The sequence below is a fragment of the Eutrigla gurnardus genome, assembly GCF_963514095.1.
Source record: "Eutrigla gurnardus genome assembly, chromosome: 14".
Lineage (NCBI taxonomy): Eukaryota > Metazoa > Chordata > Actinopteri > Perciformes > Triglidae > Eutrigla > Eutrigla gurnardus.
In genome coordinates, this window is record NC_139937.1 from 8,218,627 (window position 1) to 8,237,402 (window position 18,776).

General features: G+C 40.5%; 4 protein-coding genes across 9 annotated transcripts in view; 2 read left to right on the forward strand and 2 right to left on the reverse strand.

Moving 5' to 3' along the window:
• LOC311023899 (secretagogin-like) overlaps window positions 1-9,064 on the reverse strand; it is a 168,193-nt gene extending 159,129 nt beyond the window's left edge. Inside the window, exon 1 of the mRNA XM_084026009.1 lies at window positions 9,061-9,064. The gene's annotated coding sequence lies outside the window, so the exon portion shown is untranslated. The remainder of the gene's footprint in view (window positions 1-9,060) is intronic.
• LOC311023896 (tumor necrosis factor receptor superfamily member 11B-like) overlaps window positions 1-18,776 on the reverse strand; it is a 214,375-nt gene that overhangs the window by 81,203 nt on the left and 114,396 nt on the right. The window lies entirely within an intron of this gene.
• Window positions 328-6,240, forward strand: mal2 (mal, T cell differentiation protein 2). Its single transcript, XM_084026357.1, has 4 exons — window positions 328-584; window positions 1,345-1,515; window positions 4,085-4,285; window positions 4,789-6,240. The coding sequence occupies exons 1-4, from the start codon at window positions 468-470 to the stop codon at window positions 4,864-4,866; spliced, it is 567 nt and encodes a 188-aa protein (XP_083882483.1). The 5' UTR covers window positions 328-467; the 3' UTR covers window positions 4,867-6,240.
• Window positions 7,600-18,776, forward strand: part of LOC311023892 (protein MTSS 1-like) — a 49,117-nt gene continuing 37,940 nt past the window's right edge. For 3 of the 6 annotated variants that reach the window (XR_014598251.1, XR_014598252.1, XM_084026000.1), the window contains exons 1-3: window positions 7,601-8,102; window positions 9,956-10,017; window positions 15,492-15,565. Coding sequence is in view for 1 of the 6 variants with exons in the window: in XM_084026000.1 (XP_083882126.1) it covers window positions 8,031-8,102; window positions 9,956-10,017; window positions 15,492-15,565 (208 nt within the window). In the remaining 5 variants the exon portion in view is untranslated. Of the gene's footprint in view, window positions 8,103-9,955; window positions 10,018-15,491; window positions 15,566-18,776 lie in introns of all 6 variants that reach the window. The other 3 variants (XR_014598253.1, XR_014598254.1, XR_014598250.1) reach the window with 2 other exon arrangements.

Genomic DNA, 18,776 nt, shown 5'->3' on the forward strand with positions numbered 1-18,776 from the left:
GAGCGTGATCACCATTCTTAAAGAGTGAATAATAGTATAATCATACTATATTATAGAATGCTATGATAATTTAAAAAAGTAGTTTGCCCACGGATTATGATCTTTAGAAGCAGTTGTTTTTAATTTGTGAGTTGTATTGAGTCTTACTCTATGTATTCAAGTGACCATCACAATCAATTAAAACCTCTTAAATCCTTGTATCCCATCATTTCTCACACGTTACACATGGGATTTATAAAACGGATGTGGGAATGTAGGAGCTTTCCGCGAGGTCCCTGAATGCAGCGTTGGGTTTCCAGGGAGTGGCACCTGCACCTGTCCGACCTGTTTGGGGGACACTCGACGCCGGAGGAATTTCCCCCCGCTGCTCCCGTCCTTTGTTGAACGGAGTCCGTGTAGTGGGAGACGGAGGGTGAGAGCCAGAGGAGAGGGGGAGTCAGAGAGCCGAGAGAGAGGGAGATACAGAGATGTCGGAACCAGCCGCTAATCCCGCTGCCACCTCGTTTCCAGCGCCAACCATTTCTCTTCCTTTGGGACTGGAGGTGTTGAGAACTTACTCTGGAGCCCTCGTCTGTGTAGAAATTGTAAGTTTCGATATAGTTGTTTTTTTTATTATTATTAGTAGATACATGATTTATGTTGTATTCTTGAAGTAGGCTTCTCTGCAAAAGCTGAAGTCTCTATTAATAATTAATGGCCTCCTGTGTTGTTCAAGTCCCGTGCGACTTCTAAGTTGTAGGTCTTTGCTCTGTGCTGTGCGGACTGAGGCTTGAGGCCGTTCTTTTTTTTGTTGCTTTCGCTTGCCAGCCAGATCAAGGGCATGTGGCCTCGAGCCATGTCTCCAAGACGGGGTCAGAACACCTGTTGCATTAGTCCAGTCAGTGTTGTTGGCCTGACAAATGCTAGTGAATAGCACAATATAAGTGTCTTTACATGCTATCTAAACTTGCTATGATTTGAATGCTTATCTCTTTGCAGCTGCGTCCTGCATAGGTAGGCCTTCAGATGGGAACGGTGTCGTTTAACCATATCAAACATAACAGTGACTCTGCCTTGGATCCTTGATTCTCGATGCACCTGTGAGACACAGCCGGCCAAAGATTTCCTTTCAGAGAGGCATGCAGATTTTAGATTTGGCAAACAGAGGGGTATGGCTCAGTACTACATTGAGTATTGAAAAGTACAATACCCCTTACCGGTAAAGATATATGTGGTTATTATATCTGATGTCTCCTCAGTGCGTCATAAATAGCTGTAATGACAGAAATGTGTCCACTGAGACATAATGACCAATATGAGTGTTTGATTTTGTCCCCAGTTATGAGTGTTTGATTTTGTCCCCAGTTATTTGGTGGTCTGGTATGGATCCTGGTGGCTTCCTCCAATGTGCCCGTGCCTCTGCTGCAGGGTTGGGTGATGTTTGTCTCCCTCACCACCTTCTTCCTCTCCTCCGCCTACCTCACGTTCCTCGTCACTGGCCTCGCCGACCGCGTCAACGCTGACTGGAATTTCTTGGTGAGCTGTAGATAAGTGAACTTTTCAGGCTAGGACGTCTTTCCATCCATTCAGTCATCCTCCCTGAATCAGTGTTACTCACCAAAATGCATTGTGTGTGATAATCAGTTGACCACTGAGAACATTTAGACCGGTTATGCATGTCGGTCTGTGGGTTAATTAATAGCTTCCTCTTGGTGCTCATGTTAACCAACTGGAATTAAGGAGCATGTGGGAGCGGGTGAGGTGAGCAGGTGAGTACGGAAAACGTGTCAATTCACGACTGATGCGCCACCTCTTCTTAATTGGCCTTGACATGGCATGGAGACCGCCACTCAAACCGTTTAGAATGAACATTAGCTGGTAACGATCAGTGGCTGATCAATCAGAGCAGCCATAACCATGCAGCAAACGGCAATACACATTAAAATATCAGCACCTCTAAATGCATAGCGTTGTGAATGCGCTGGAGTTCATTGAGTCAGATTAAAATGAAAAGGCCTCTTGCATTTCACTGGTTAATGGATGTTGGGCCAAACTCGAGCAAAACTGATCATCAAACAGTTTTTAAGTTATTTCAAATGCAGTATTGTTTACATGCATGTTTGCTAGAAGTTTGCTGCATGTGTGCCCACGTCTACACGCATGCATGGCATGAACAACACGAGGGAGCCACTCATAGAAAGAACATGCCGTAGCTCTACCAGAGGTCTACAACTCCTCAGGGAACCGTCTTAAGACGTCTGCCAGTGTTTGATAATGTTGTCATGGCAGCAACTGTTTATTTTGTGGGTGTAAAAGTCAGAGGTATGGTTCAGTGGCAAAACTCAAAGTTGGTCTCATAGCAGTATTTCAAATCAACTCGCGCTATAAACTGTCAACAAATCAAGCATCGAATGCTTTATGGAAGTTAGCCAACGGTACCAAAGCACATTAATGTCATAGTCTAATACATGGCTGGTTTTAGTAACTCTATTGTAGATTATTGATTTTAATGTATGGAAATAAAAGCTGATATCCATTATATGCATAATATTTTGAAGTCTACTTTTCATTGTAGCTATTATGTAGTTTCCACTTTGAGGAACAAAAAAAAATTCACTCGTGATTTCACATTTCACTCACCACCACACGGCAAGTGTGGCCTCACAGATTCACGTTTGAGGTATTGTGACATTATTATTACTCACAGCAACGTGTGAAATCTTAGATTTCATGCATCAGTGATGTGGGTGTGTGTCTGTCATTGTTCTAAAACTTTTTTTTTAAATGTCATGTTTGTCACAGAAAAAAGACACATAATAATCTAGACTATAGACTCATTTTAGGATTGTATAACCTCTATAACAATAACTGGAGGGATTATTTAAAACAGGTGCTCACTAAAGTCGTAAAAATGTTTCCTTCAGTGTAATAATCTAACTGCACACTGAGGCAGATCATTTATGTATTAGCTCTCGTGTTGGATCACATAAAGCTTTTTGCCAATAATTGCAGCATAAGCAGTTACACTTCCTCATCTGAACATGACTCAAACATTTTAACGATCTAAATTAAACAGAATAATGTCTACTGGCAACTTTTATTTCCATGTTCGGACTGATCAGGTGCCAGCGGTGTAGGCCGCAGACGAGTTGTTACAGTGAATGGCGTACGAACAAATCTTTTGAATCGTTAGAAGCTGGCTCTCTCTTTTTAGAAGTTGCATCATAATGCCAACTTTAGGCTATAAACTTGTACATTTTGAAAGCTGTTGGTGATCCCTGAGAGTCCAACTGTGGCATTTTTCATTTGAGCTAGTTGAGTCGAGCTACTTGGGTCAGGATTTAACGTGGAAATGTGCATACATAACATAACACAACAGTGAAATAGAGCTGCAACGATCCAATCCATCGACAACTTTAATTGATGAACAGTTTTCAAGCATAAACATTAAATTTGCATATTTCCCATCTTCCATTAGTGCATTAACTACTATAAATATATCCATAATACAAGAAAGAAAGTGAGATCCTGTGCCGTGTTATGTCATTGTAGTGTACTCTATGCTATTTCTGGGCTCTCGGACAGAACCAGCCTTGCCTCGGACCCAGGCCCTGCTCCCAGGAGTAGCCGGGCTTGAGGGGTTGTTTGTTTTCGGTCGAACAATGAGTGACAGGGATGATGAGCTCACACCAAAAAGCAACAAAGGCCTGCCTGTACTCCCGCCAGGCCGGCAGAGTCGACAACACAAACTCTCATTAACCTTCGTGACTCTGTGACACGGCCTCTCCCTCTCCCTCTGTGTCTGTCCACCTATTTCTTTCTTAAAAGGATGTTCAATATTCAATCTTCAGCTTTTCACTGTGATTGTATTCCCTGGTTCTTTCCTTTGCCCTGTTTGATGTGTCTCAGTGTTGTGCTTTATAATTGATGTGAAAGCTTCCTTCTGTGAGAGAGAGCCTGCTCGGTTATGTCAATGCTAAAGTCCACGTAGCTTCAGCCACCACTGCAGCTATTTCTCTGACTGAATTACTGAATGGGATAAAAGTCACGTTTTAACTTTTTCTTGTTTTTACTTCCAACACATTGTCTCTTCTTTTTCCCTCAGGATGTGATTTACCATTTTATAGCTTTGGTTTTCTACTTTGCCGCCTTTGTGTTGGAGGCAGCGACTACGGCAGCCAATGGAGGAGCCTACATCAAGCCACTGCCTAACAGCACTGACACTGTCATGTGTATAACCTACCCTCGGGGCAATATATTCACAGTCCTGAATGACAAGCAATACAGTATTAATGTGGCAGCCACGGTGAGTGCCATATATCTTTTCAGATGAATCCTGCAACACAGAGCATGCATAATTTGCACATTTTTAATATAAAGTATCATAATGCACTCATGTCCCTGCTCCCTAAACTTCTGTCTCTGTCTTATCGGGGGGTTTAAATAATTGCATGCACCTATTCATTATGTGAAAGGTCATAAAATATACAGATTATTGCGTGTTTGCCTATTGCTGCCAGCTCATAAAACAGTCTGATACAAGTGCTAGCTTCTCTTTGACAGGAATATAGCAGGTTATGTCGGGTAACGCGAGGTTAAGGTAGGTCTTCGTAGCTGCTGATTAGAAGAACAAAGACATCTTGCGATAAGGCTGTTGGAACTCGCAATGTAATGAAAGCTAATGAAGTTGTACTAAGCACATGTGAGTTAAAACAATCTGGGTTTTTCTTACCGACCGTTTTCTTTGCTCTCTCTCTCTCTATCTCTCTCTCTCTCTCCCTCCCCTCTTTTGTCCTTTTTTTATCGCAGATATTTGCATTTGTGGTGACACTATGCTACAGCTGCAGTATGGTGATGGGCTTCAAAAGGTGGAGGATGCAACCTTGAAAACCAGCACAAACTAGTTTCATAACTGCTACGTGACTTCAGCATGTATTAGAAATATTAGCCTCTCCACTCAAAACTCCATTTTCCACACTGCTGTTTAGTTTTGTTCTTTCCTGATGGGAAACTTCCATCGTCAAAAGAAAAACATAGTTGACAAATTGTATGTTTCTGAAAAATAATACTCTCTTATGAGATAATGAAAGGATTTGATTCGGGTAGATTCAAACTTGGATTTCAAGATATTTTGAGGACGGGGCTGAAGAATAGCGGTTCAGCTGTTAACATAACCTTGTATTTGATTTGAGTACTTTTGCAAGATGTAAGCAATGCTTGTGAGAGTTATGGCTTTGTCTTTTGTTCTTTTTGCCCACTTCGTTAATCATACAAATATTGCCCCATTTCCTGAGTAACATCCTCATTGGAGGGAATATTTCCCATTTCAGATACCACAACGACATGCCCATGTATGTTGCTCATAGGCTATGCAGAGCAGAATATTAACGTGATGGTGCAATTATTTTTGAAAGATTTTAATATTGCCCCATTTCCTGAGTCACATCCTTATTGGAGGGACATATTTCCCAGAAAAACATGTGCTTGTTGCTGACAGGTTATTCACAGCAGAACACATTTTAACTAGATGGCGCAATTTGTTTGACAAAGCCTAAAAGGCAACATGATTGTTTTCGCTGTCGTCCAGTTACCTTGGTGCTAAGGAGCTGTCAACTCACTCTAGCTTTAACGCGACTGACTGTCGTTACATTTTTCTGTGGCCACTATTTAAAATGTAAGTTGATCTGATGATTGAATTTCAAAGTTTAAATTTCTTGTGAGCTTTTTTATCAAACTGTATTATCCGACTTGACATGTTTTTAACAATATTTGAACTATTGTACATAATATATCTTATAATAATAATAATAATAATATCTGTGACTTTTTAAACTGTTTGAGTGCTGTCCTGTGTGGTTAACTCCAGTGTGACTACTGATAAATATCATTTGAATAAATTTGTCACTGTTGAGTTCGACTTTAAACTAATCATTTAATCGAATCCTCAATACAGAAAAAAGGCTTTTGTCAGCTACTGTATTTCAAACAGTGATCTTTATCTACTGATGCATAATTTAAGTATGTATTGTAGTGTGTCTATGGGGTTTGACCCTCATTGTAACTGAATTGATGCATCATAAAAATCCTAAATCAATAACTATCATGCGATATGATTTATTAGTTGTATTTACTGTATGATTTTGTTTGCAATAGGCTGTTATGTGTAATTAATTCAAAAATAGTTTTTGATTTATATTTTTTGACACCTGCTCACTATTTTTGACATTTTAAATGCATTAATTCTAGAACTACAGAAATAAAGGTTTTGAAGAAAAAGAAGCTGTTGTCTTTTATATCATTAGAGGGTGCATTGGTAGCTGCCACGGTGCGATTTTTTTATGCTACCACTAGGAGTCGCCAAAGTCAACATTTCAATTCCTATCCATATGGGCTTGACGGATATACTTGGACCTACAACAGTGTCCCTACCTAGGCGGTATTGTTTCCCACATGATTCCTCAGGTTGCACGCTTGACCAAGTCAGCAATTTCCCTTTGACTAAAGGTGACCCTGTATTTTATGACAAGACTAGAGATTGTTGATGGGGTTTGAGCAGACAACTTCTTGCAATTGCTTCCATAGCAGAGATTTTGACCTCTATAGTTTTAGTGCATAATACATGTATATCATTTGCTGCTGAGAAGTTTGTCAGGCTAATGTGGAAGAGTCTGACAAAGGTCGGCGCTAGTAACAGTTACGGTTTAATTTTCTATAGCCCTTTACACAATAAAAAAAACAAAAAAAAACAGCTGCAATTATAACATCATTATTTTCTTTATTTGGATGACTAACGTTTTTATAACATCATGTTACTGTTGAACGCCCTGCATTAATTTGTTGTGGTAATTTTTAATGGCAGCCACTAGATGTCGCCCGTTATCTACAACTGCTCAACCTTCCAATATTTAGCCAATGTTTATACATAAATAGTAAAATGTTGAATCAACAAAACAAGTGGTGGTGCTGTACAATATTTTTGCTTAGCTTATATCATGCTGCACAGGTAAGCAAATACTTTGTTATCTGAATAACAAAAGTAATTTAGCCCATACATCCAGCCGCTGTTTTAGCGTTGTTTTCTGCGGTGCTAATGAAAAAAACATCAGACAACCTATGAACGCACTTTACTTCCCCTGCGCGCATTCACTATTGCTCACCTTCGTCTCCCATCATGAGTCAAGTTAGACAGAATAATACCGGAAGTATCGTGTGTATTCTTTCACAATAAGTCACAACCAAGTTTTAAAAATGTAAGAGTAAAGTAAAAAAAAAAAAAAAAGTGAAAACACTTTCTCGTCAGGCTTTTTTATGTTTGATTTGTGTTACATTCACACACTGCTGTTTGTGAATTGTGATACAACAACTGCCCCTTTGAGAGTCTAGGATAACTGTGTTCCTAACTTCAGTCAAATGCTAATTGCCTAACTTTCCATTTCCAGAATATTGCATATAATTGTCTCCCTTGTCCCTTCATCACTTTGAAGCTTCCATTAATCAAATGTTTTATTTTGGTGTAGAATAGTAAACCGGAAATGTATAGTTTTTCCTTGATCGGTCGGAGACTTGATGCTTGTTTCTCCTCTCGTTTTTTTCCTCTCCCTCTCTCTCAGTCAGTGTTGAGAAGGCAGGAAGAACAACCGTGCGCGTCGGCATTTACCTGTCAAAATACGAAATAACGTTGCCAGCCTAACGTTGGGATTTTTTCTAGTTTCGACCTGCACATTGCCGAAGAATATCTTCACGGCCCGGCCATGGGTATGAACGAGGCGGCGTGGAGGGGAGAGGGGGATTTAAATGTCTCTCTCGTCCCAACAGCTTCTTTTGATTTGAAGTAAACGGTGCACCCGAGCGGCAGAGCCGAGCTGTGTTTTCTTTACGTCTTTGACTTAAAAGTTGTCGTTCGCCGATTCCGGAACAACAGAATCTTACACGCGGGCTTTGTGTTCATATTTTTGGGAGTATTTGTTTTTTTTTTCCCGGAGAGAGGAGGTGGCCAACTGAAAAAAAGCGGCTCACTGAGTCCGGACTGACCACTGGAGTTGGTCCTGAAAATGGAGGCTGTTATCGAGAAGGAATGCAGCGCGCTTGGAGGACTCTTCCAAACTGTTATCGGAGACATGAAGGTAAAGACAAACGAACTTCGCAACGCGCAACCCACGCTACCCTACAGCTGTTTAGCGAACTAATCTCACCCAGCCAGCTACATTTCCTCCTAAACATCTGTCTACGTTAACCTTAATGGGGCTTTCCTCCAACAGATGACCTAGCTAACGTTAATAGTTACGTTCGGTCAAACAAACGGCAATGTAACGTTCGCCGGTAACTTTGCGTCACACTTTGGAACCAAACTGAATTCCGTACCAACCGTAGACGGCGATAAATACATGCAGTGGAGTTAAGTACATTTGAGGCATTAATTCCAACGTCATGATAGCTCGGTCCGTAGCTTTTAGTGTGTAGTGTTGCTACCTACAGTTCCGTTTTGCGGTAGCTAGCTAATTCTATTATATTATAATGCACTCTTCTCCAACCCTTCCATTGTACTCTATTGAAAAAGACACATCCTCCTATTTTTTTTTTTTACGTCCGTTTGTTCCAGGTTGAAATTAACGCAGCAATATCAAAACCAGGGCAGCTATTTTTTTTTTTTTGCCATCTCTTACAGCTTGGTCGATGAGACAATTAGTAATTCCCCAGCTGTTGTATTTGCCGGAAGGAATTCTGGGAATGTAGCTGTCAGGATAGAAAAGTACCCGCAGGGTCTGAAGGCTTTGACATGTGTAGGTCAAATGGCCATCCATCCATCCATCCATCTGCTGGACTAAACAAAGTTTGTTGTGAATATTTCACATTCAGCACTTCTCAGTGTCCCATGTCTCACTTGACTAGGGTAGTTCATTTTTCCAAATTCTCTTAACTGTCTGGCAACTATGCTGCCTGTAAAATCCTGTGAAAATATCCAAATGCATAGTGTGTTTGTTTTGTCTCTCCCTACACACATTTCCAGTCATGTCTATTTCCTATCGAGTGCTACAGATGGGGTTGTGTATACTCGAAAACTAAAGTGACAGCTCGCTAAACCGAAGCTGTCGACAAGACGAATAAGAAATGAAAGGAGAAATGCAGAAGGAGCTCCCCTTTTTTTTTGTCGTGGTGCTGGAGTGTTTGAGCTGATGGCGGTGGCCGCTTTAGAGAGAGAGAGCAGAGATAAGTGACAAAAAGTGGCACAGATGTCGAAAAAAGTGATGTCGGGGAGATAAGAGTGAAAGAAAGAAGGTACTGAGAGTTGAGTTGGTTGTTGGGTGTAATGTTTGACAGCATAGCATGACATTCCACAGACCCCTGAAACTAGTGGCACATCAGTGACAAACATGTGCTCATGGGATATTCATCACATCTTTTGGTGCCGGCTTACTACGTCGATGCATGAGGCCACCAGTTCCCTGCGATGGTTTTCGATAGAAGGCTCCTCAACTATTTTCAGCCCAGGACCTGAATTGGGTTCCCATCGGGAACCAGGCTCATTATACCATGCATTAATGCTCTTGTTGTGTGGGGATCTTTCCAAAAGAGGCCAGTGACCCATTTTGCTACCCATCCCATGCAGGACATGACGGTGTCTATTCTATTCTCCCATTAGCAGATAACGTATAATGTTAAACAAAATAGGAGCAAACTTAAAGCCAGCTGGCAAAGTTGAACATTTGGAAGGGATTTTTAAGTTATTTTCTGTTCAAACCAAACTTTGTGATCTTTAGTTGAATACGACTCTGCTGAACAATTATTCATCCGTTATTCCATCAGGTCTAATGTTATTTTTTTTTAGGGCGATATAACCGGATTAGTTCAGTTTAGCCCTGCAGGTGAGGTGAGGCATCAGTTTGTCGTCATGATGATCGAATGGTTATGTAACTGTCAGAATTGTGAAAGCTGTTCTGGCGATTGTGTCATTTTGTGTTTGTTTTTCCCCCCACAGAGCAGCTACCCTATTTGGGAGGACTTTATCACCAAGGCTGGCAAACTGCAGTCGCAGCTCAGGTGAGACGATGTTTATGTACACATACAACATATTTGTATTTTTCTCTAAATAAGAGGACACTCTTAGGATACTATTCCAATTTACATTACAGTAGTGGATGGAAACATGCATTAATTTGATTCAATATATTTTGACTACAACATTTCCTGACTATAGGGACATACCACTATGATTGTTGCATAACATTTCTTATAACCCCCATGACTCACCTATACACCAAAAATGCTATCCACTGATGTTGTACTCTATATGGGCTTTTACATTTGTAAGTACAGTTGTCAGTGTCAATTCCCTTCTGAGGAAGTTTTAAAGTGTCAACGTGTCGTTACAGTAACAAGCAATGACAGTCTACATAAAAGTCCAATCTCTTCACAATATTGTCCAGAGGTCATTATGTGTCCTTCTCCCCTAATTCAGTCGTCTTTAAGCCTGATTTAATTTGTATTTCTGATGCTATAAATCTGCACACCTCCTGTCAAAATTATTCCAAATCTTTTGCTAACAATGGATGCCAATCCTAGCCACTTCACCTAGTTGGTTTTAAGTGGACACGTGTCAGGAGACAAACAATTTGTGACAGCTGAAATAAAAGCTTATTGTCCAGCAAGTACTGTAAATGTGGATGTCCCGTGGTCTAAATGATTCTTTGATTAACAATGCATGGCAGTTTTCTAGCCATTTAAGTGTCCACGTGTCCTGAGAAAGACTAATAGTGACAGTTGTATAAAGGCTCAAGGACTTAATAATACTTTCCAGGGGCCACTCACTGTCCCCTTATTCCATTTTCTCAGTATTAAGGCTGATTAATGGTGATATGTTATTCAAGTGTCTCCATCATGCAGGGGTTAAATATGTGACCCTGCCATGCTAAAGCTCTGGGGAGTATTTGTGGCCTTGTTGCTAATGACTGGTTGTTTGACAGTAAGATGACTGTGTCTGGGTACCAGGGCAATGATAAAATAACATATCTACCAGTAATTGTCCTGGTGAAAAGGTGAGTTGAACCTACAGTATGTCAGTGAAATCCTTTTATCCACTCATAGTAGGTTAGTAGCAGCTTATTGATGACGGTGCTTGTGAAAAGTTGCCTTTTGTCTAATATGTAACTGTTTGAATGTATAATCGCTCTCCTGTACTTGCCATTTTGTAAATTTACAGCATCACATTACACTTTTCTGCTCTATTAGGATTAATCAAATACTGCTCCCAGTTCCTTCTTTACAGGATTTGAGGAGTGTAAGAGAAAGATTGACCGTGTATCAGTATTTTAGGCTAGCTTTTGCCCGATAAAGCTTGGCTTACACTCGAGGTTGCAGTAGTTGTGGCATATGGTTGTCTGTAACGATGCCCTTGCTGCTGTAGAGCTAATAAGAGTGCTGCTATCTGGGCTTGCTCATGGTGACCTACAAATAAGGCTTTTTTTGTCTGCTTTGAAGCCTGTCTCCAGCAACTAAAACGTTGGCCACACTAGCCCCTTCAGAATTAGAGAGAGGAGGAACACACCAGTATTGGAGAGGTGCTGACCACGATGAAAGTACAGACGTGTGAAGAAAAAGATAATCGCACGCTCCTAGCCAGGATGCAGAAAATGATTAAATAATTAACCAATGTTTTGATGAAACAAAACACTGTAAAATAATGAAATCTGTTTTTGTATCGTGGCTACGAGTGTATCTGACTATCTTCCTTCACACCAAGACTAGCCCTTTCGACTAGTACATAACCCCCTACCCAAATACTTCTTTAATCTGCTTGGGGACTTGGCTACATAGAAGGATACACACACACACGCACGCACACACACACACACACACGCACACACACACACACACACACACACACACACACACACACACACATAGTAAAACACAAGTACACCCACCTTCCCTCCCCGGGCTGGATAAGTGACTATCCAGTAGTGGTAGCGGGCGGCATATGTCTGTCTGTGTAATGACGTCCTACGGCAAACTACTCTGTAATTTAGACCCTCCGCTCCCCTCTCACAAAGCAACTAGGAAATCAACCAATTACAGTGTTGGGCCTGTTCTGTCATCTTTTGGTCCAAATATGGTGTTTTGCAGCCCATTCTGGTTTTAAGCCACCATCTCTCTCTCTCTCTCACACACACACACACACACACACACACACACACACACACACACACACACACACATGCAAGTGCACATAACAGCTTTGAAGAAAGAGGGCAGGGTGGAATATAGGCTAGCTGATTTCTAATCACAGTCCTCTTTTAACTTGTCAGTGTTTGGTCTGCTTAGTGGATCATGGTTGATGCAGCTGCAGAGCTCAGGGTACACACAGGCCTCCCTCCTTCTGCTTCAGAAGTTGATTTTATGAAGAAACGGACCACCTCAAACCTTCAAATTCAGCTTCTGAACTGTATGGTTTTAAAACGTTTTTGGGCTCAACTAGGAGCCCTAAAAGGTTTAGACTGTGGACAAAAAGATTAAAAAGGGCGCACTCAAAGCCCACTATCCTGTCATGACTTTTGGTATGTTGTGTCAAACAAGTGGAGTTGAACTCAACCTATTTCTATAATTCAGATTTACTACAGTTACATTCCAGTTTCTGTTGATCTAAGAATAGATGGGGGCAGCAGTGCTGAATATATCATTGTCAGAAAGAGCACTCTGCTTTACTACGCCAGGGTCTATGGGGAGTTTAGATTGGCCAAGGCCTTGTGGAATAGATGTTAAAGTCATTTGTCTTGACTCCAGGACTGGGGTGTTTGCAGATTTTAAGGCCAGCAGGCTGGTCATTGTTTGAGCATTGTGCAGTGCCGAAGGCTTGTAGCAATTTTTCTACAGCCACAGAAATCTTTTGCCTTTTTTGGCTTACAGTCGGAACTGAAATAAAAACCTGATTATTTTGCCTTTAGTGCAACTTAGTATTTATTTATTTGTTAGGAGTTTACCTAATTTCACTCTCAATTGAGCCAGACAATTTAAAAAAATATTTAGAATGTTTTGTTGTATATTAGATTTCCCCCTCTTTTGTTGACAGCCTCTCCAAAGTCGTAGTGATAGCAGTTGAAAATGTAGTGAACTGGTTTAATGGTTTGGCATTTATCTCGTATAAACATGGAACAGATTACAGCAGATGATCATGGCTTGTAATTGTAAACTTGTGCACATTGTGCTGGGCTGGAGCCATTGATACTAAAAGTACGCTCCTGTTAAAACCACTTCCCACACAAACCTGTTTTGGATTAATAAATTAAACTTGCCTGAACAAAACTCTGCTGCAAGTGCATGTAAAGTATAATCCTCAGGCAAATGTGTACATGGTATAAATTAGTGGAGCCAGATATCAGTTGGAGGTTGCTCTGGTGGCTGCACTGGGCTTTAAATAGAAAGGAATCTGTGTGTGCCTGCACGCATGTTTCCTTTTCCATTTGCAGGACACACCCATGGATCTTCTGGTCAGCTCTGCAACAACACCGCACTTATTAGCCAATTATATGAAGTTTTTGAGTGATAAAGGAGGTTCTGGCATAAACTGAATGCTAAGACCTCAGTCTAATGTAGAGGAATATTTAGGCCTGAAACAACATTTTGGATTAGGCTTGTTGATCAGTTGCATTCTGTTCTGTTATCTTTCTTACAAGCTTGTAGCTTTTCTGAGATATTCACACAAATATTTAAACAAACCACTTTAATACTCTTTACAGTTGAGGAAATACTGTAAATGTACTGTGCCACTCAGTATTAGAAGCACATTCTAAGAACAATAAACCTTCAGTCTATTTTAAATCTTTTCCTTACGTTAGTCATTTTGAGAGTGCACAACACAGTGGTTCTGTGGTTTGCACTGGTCCTGGGTTGCCCAAAAGAATTGCATCAAAAAAACGACTCCACCAATTTAGCACTGCACTTGTATAACATTGTTGCATTCACAATAGACAGTTTTTAAAAAGCACCAAAATTGATGCTGCAGAACCAGAGATGTTATCTTTTTTTATTTCATGCATTCTTCTTCATTGTCCAAACCTGGCGCCTACGTTACCCACATTGCCACTCAACTGCCAACGGTTTGGTCAGAGATATGGGTGTGTTGTGTGGCTAATGTAGACCTTAGCCGCTCTTCTCAAGCAGAGATTAAGAGCGGGCTACAGAGGTCTGGTAAGGTCTTCTTTCTAACTCCACACCCCCAGATTCTTTTCAAAATTGCCGTGTTCAGCCTCATCCACTGCTGCCTCAATGCCTCACATATAAAGTAGTACTCCCCAAGATCTGTGAACAGACTTTGATTAGTAAAACTGATACATTCCCCTGATACAAGAATATCAACCCACCCCAGTGGGTATGTATCAGGAGCACTCCTGCCATTGCCTGGCATGTTTCTTTAGATACACATAAATTAAAAACATATTCGTACTTCCACATCAACCAATATTCAGCTATTGTTTTGCCCAGTTGTGAAAGATACCTCTCTGGACTGTTTATGGAATTTCCCAAGTTGACTTATGATGGTTTTCTGTTGGGCTGTGGAAGATTACAAGTGTTTACAAATGAAGGTATTCAGGGTTAGAACAAACATGCTCTTTTGGCCGATCGTACTTTGGAAAGGTAATTATTCATTTTCTTTTTTTCTTTTTTTAGCATGCGTGACTGGTAGGTAGTCTTGTCTTTGTTAAGGAGATCAGTAATCACATGCATGTGCACACATGCATACACATACCAAGAGGGTCATCTCCATACCTGTGATCTTAATCACGAGAGGGCTGTTGTTTCCAAAGTAGGTGACTCAGTATTTGCCAGTTACCCAGTCAGCAACAGCCAATGAGACGACCTTTTGCCATGTTGTCGGGATACCAGCAAGATGGTGTCTGTAATGAGTAAAACAGAAAGTAATCTTACACCAAGCTTCCACTCCTTTTTTTCATGACAGATTGAATTTAAGTATTATTTTCTACTGCAATTTATAAATACTTGGTACACCATACAAGATGACAGAAGCAGGTATGAGTTGTGAACTTCCCACAAGCCCTTTTTCCATTTTAGAGCAACAGACTAGATCCCACATCCTTTCATTGACCTGTAAGTGCAGCAAATTCGGCTCAAGAGCTGCTCTGCTGAGCCGGACAAATTCTAGCGGCAGACGTTGACATTCCTCGCACAGCAGGGAATGTTTAGGTTTGAATTTACTTCCATGTACAGACACTATCCTACGCAATTACAATTTCAAATGCATCACAAGTTTCATCATCGCATATGTGCATACACATGCAAAAAGAAAGGTTTTCTCTATCTTTCAAAGAAGTTCTGTTACGTGTTCATCTGATCAGTTTATGTCTTTGCCTGCCAACACTTGTGTGTAATTGCTGAAGTTGATCAGCCACCAGTTGATCAGTGTGTAGCCTTGAACACTGAATCAAAGTTATGCTTACTATTTTATTTACTTATTACTTTACTACTTCATACTGAATCACTGTCTTCTTCTTTCCCCCTAGGGCGACGGTGGTTGCTGTGGCGGCTTTCCTCGATGCCTTTCAGAAAGTGGCTGACTTGGCTACTAACTCACGAGGTAGGAATATGCACACATAGTTATATACTTGCGTGTATGAATAGTGGCCTTCTGCTGCAACACTACTCCTGCTCTCTTAAAGGTGTCCTTTTCAGTCTTGATAGACACCGTGTAGCACAGGCAGGGTTAAATGAGTTAACTCACTGTTAAACAGTATGTGTGTCTGGGCACCTATGTGTCAGTATGTCTGTCTGTGTAGCCTCACTGTGCACGTCCAGTTGTTCACCACACTGAGCCAAGATGTTCTGTGGGTTGTTTGCTTTATCGTATGGGTAGCGAATCCGTCACTATTCTGTTTGAAGCTCTGCTGCTGGCTTTGTCTTCAATATCTGCCCCCACTTCCTTTCCCCTGCTTTTTGCCCCCTACCCCCACATATACTCCACCTCTGCTACATCTGTACTCTCCAGTAGTCTGCTTCAACTCTGTATGCATATGAAAGGGGAAACAAGAGAGAGTGAGAGATTTCATCCCTCTCTAGCTTTGAAACTTTGAGCCCTGCTCAATACTATTAATACTATTAATAGGAACTGACACCGGCACAGACATTCATCACCCCATTTTCTTCAGAGAGAAAGAGAAATGTTTGCTGGGAAGGAGTCGGATTCAGCCAGCTGAAGAGTGTTGCGTCATCTTTCATCTGCTCTTTCATCACTTTCTCTCCCCATTCTCTACATATTATATCTTAGGTTAGCACTATCCTGTGACACCGTTATCATTTTTGTGCTCTGTTGCTCTGGCTTCGCTGTACAGTTGGCAAGTATGGATAATGTGATATATTGGCTGACATATTGCTATATGTATCACAGATAGATAACCTGTCCACATGATAATCGTACCAAGGTATTATAATGAGGCTTGATTACCTGGAATACAGATAATGTTTTCCTAACCTTCTTCCTCAGACTGGTGAGGTACACTGTAAGGTCACCACATGTTTGTCTTGGTTTCTGCACAGTTGCTTTAAAGCAGCAGAGTTGAGTCTGAAAGAAAATGTTTTCCATTACCTCTCAAGTTAACTTGAAGATACTAGAAATAAAACAATATCATTTTTTGTGGTTTCTGGTAGCTCAGATGCATGACAAATTTTATATAATTTGAGGCCACAATTGTCCATGAATAGTCCCACAATAGTCCATGAAATCTTTTTAAAAACATTATAATTGGTTTATCCATTTTACAGAGGAGTCATTTTCACGAAACCAAACTGCTGTGTTGGCATCTACTGTATAAAACAGTTTATTCAGATGGAAAGGACCTCTAGACGTGCCCGGGGTAGCCTCCACGTCTCAGTGAAGATATCATCTTACTGTATTGTTCACCTTCAAAGCAGAAGAGCAACATACACCATGGCTCATGTGGGTCTCTGTGTGTATGCTTGCTACAGTAGCTTTGATGTTTATGAGCATCTGCATGGTTTTGTGTCTAGATCAGATATTAGCTAGTCCTGAGAGATGCACCATTTTCTGTTTGCTCATCATGATTAGCCAGAGGCTATTGAGACCACATTATACACGATGATGACTTCTTTCCTTCATCCTTTCTATCTTTCTCTATCTCCTTGCTTCTTGTCCTCCTGTGTCTCCACTGAAGTGAAAAAGGAAAGAGCCATCCACCACACCATACAACCCACCAACTATTAATGCTCCTCTATGATGATGATAATAAAGGCGCACAAATATAAAAGTAACCAGGAATTTGACAATGCTTGTTAAAGGTTATTTGGTCTCTCAATCAGGAGAAACATCTTTCGGCTGCCTTTGAAAATGGTTGGACTGTTGTAGAACCTTAAAGATATTGGCAGTGATGGGAGCTCATAAAAATCCAAGGGTTGATCTCTAGACTTTGATATGTGACAGCAGTTATGTTTATAGGTGTTTAGATGAAAGTTACCCTGGGACTCTTTTATCAGTCGTATCACTGAAGCAGCATGATCAGAAGCTTAAAAGACACTTTTTTCCAAACTTGAACCTTGGACTGCAATGTTGTTTCTGCTTGGGCATTTATGTGAAATGTGCATACCAAACATCTTATAAGGAGTTTTTTTCTGGTTGTACTTTATATTTAAAGATCAGTTCATTTTCAGTTCACTCAGTTCCCAGCATAGATCAAACCTGGACATGATTAAGTAGTAATTAAACATTATTTTCCAATTATGACATCGGCAACCCCAAGCAAGTCATGAATTTGACCCATCTGTCTTATACCAACACTGCATAAGATGTTTTCACTCCATTCCTTGAATACATTTCAAGTCTTGAATACCAACAGAATACAGGACTATTTGCCATTCATGCCACCAGGGTTTGTATCAAAGAGCTTTGTTACATCACTGTCATTGTTAGGCTTTTGCTAAAGAACAAAGTCTAGAAAAGAAAGTAATTTTCCTCAGTGGATCCAAAAACTCCCAACATGAATTTTGGCCTCCCAGTATTTTGAAACCCCATTCGTGATCTGTTTAGCTCACCACAGCAGTTGTTTAATTTATGTCATAGGTTAAATATGTGAAAGGTGAGTTCAGACTCTTCAAACAACTCTTCCAAAATACCTCAATGATTTATTTAGTTCAGGCTATTAAAAGACACTAAAGTAACGTGAAAACACCTAATTAACAGGAGCTTTAACTTTGCCCAAGGTTTCTCTTTTATTTATAAAAATGTAAACACCTATGGCCTATTCATGACTTTTTTCATATCTTCCTGGCAAGAATATTTAGTTCCACTGTTATCAAATTAGAATGTAACTCACACAATGTCATTATCAGTGTTGACAGGCTGTTGGAGTTGCTCTCTCATTCCTAATCAGGAGTTGTATTTTCAAAGATTGTGTCCTTGTTACATCCTTGATATTATTGTGTATGTCATCATTTGATTCAGGTGAAGCTAGTTGACCCATTTATCTATTTTCACTCTTCCTCGTGTAATAGCCAATATTTCCAAACCAAGTACACCACAATATAACCATTCTTATCTTAATTAATGCAAGTGGCTGTTGAATAAAATATACATGTTAATTTATGCTGATAAGCATTTGTCAGCAGTAATACTATAGTTCCATGCAAAACACACCGGGATTGTGAAAGAATCTTCCAGTGTAAACACCAGCAAATGCTCATTATATGAGCTAATCCCTGTGGTGTCGTAAAAACCTTTGAATGAGTTTTGGAAACAGTCCAACGAGTCTGTAGCTTCATAAAATGATCAGCTGTTGCAT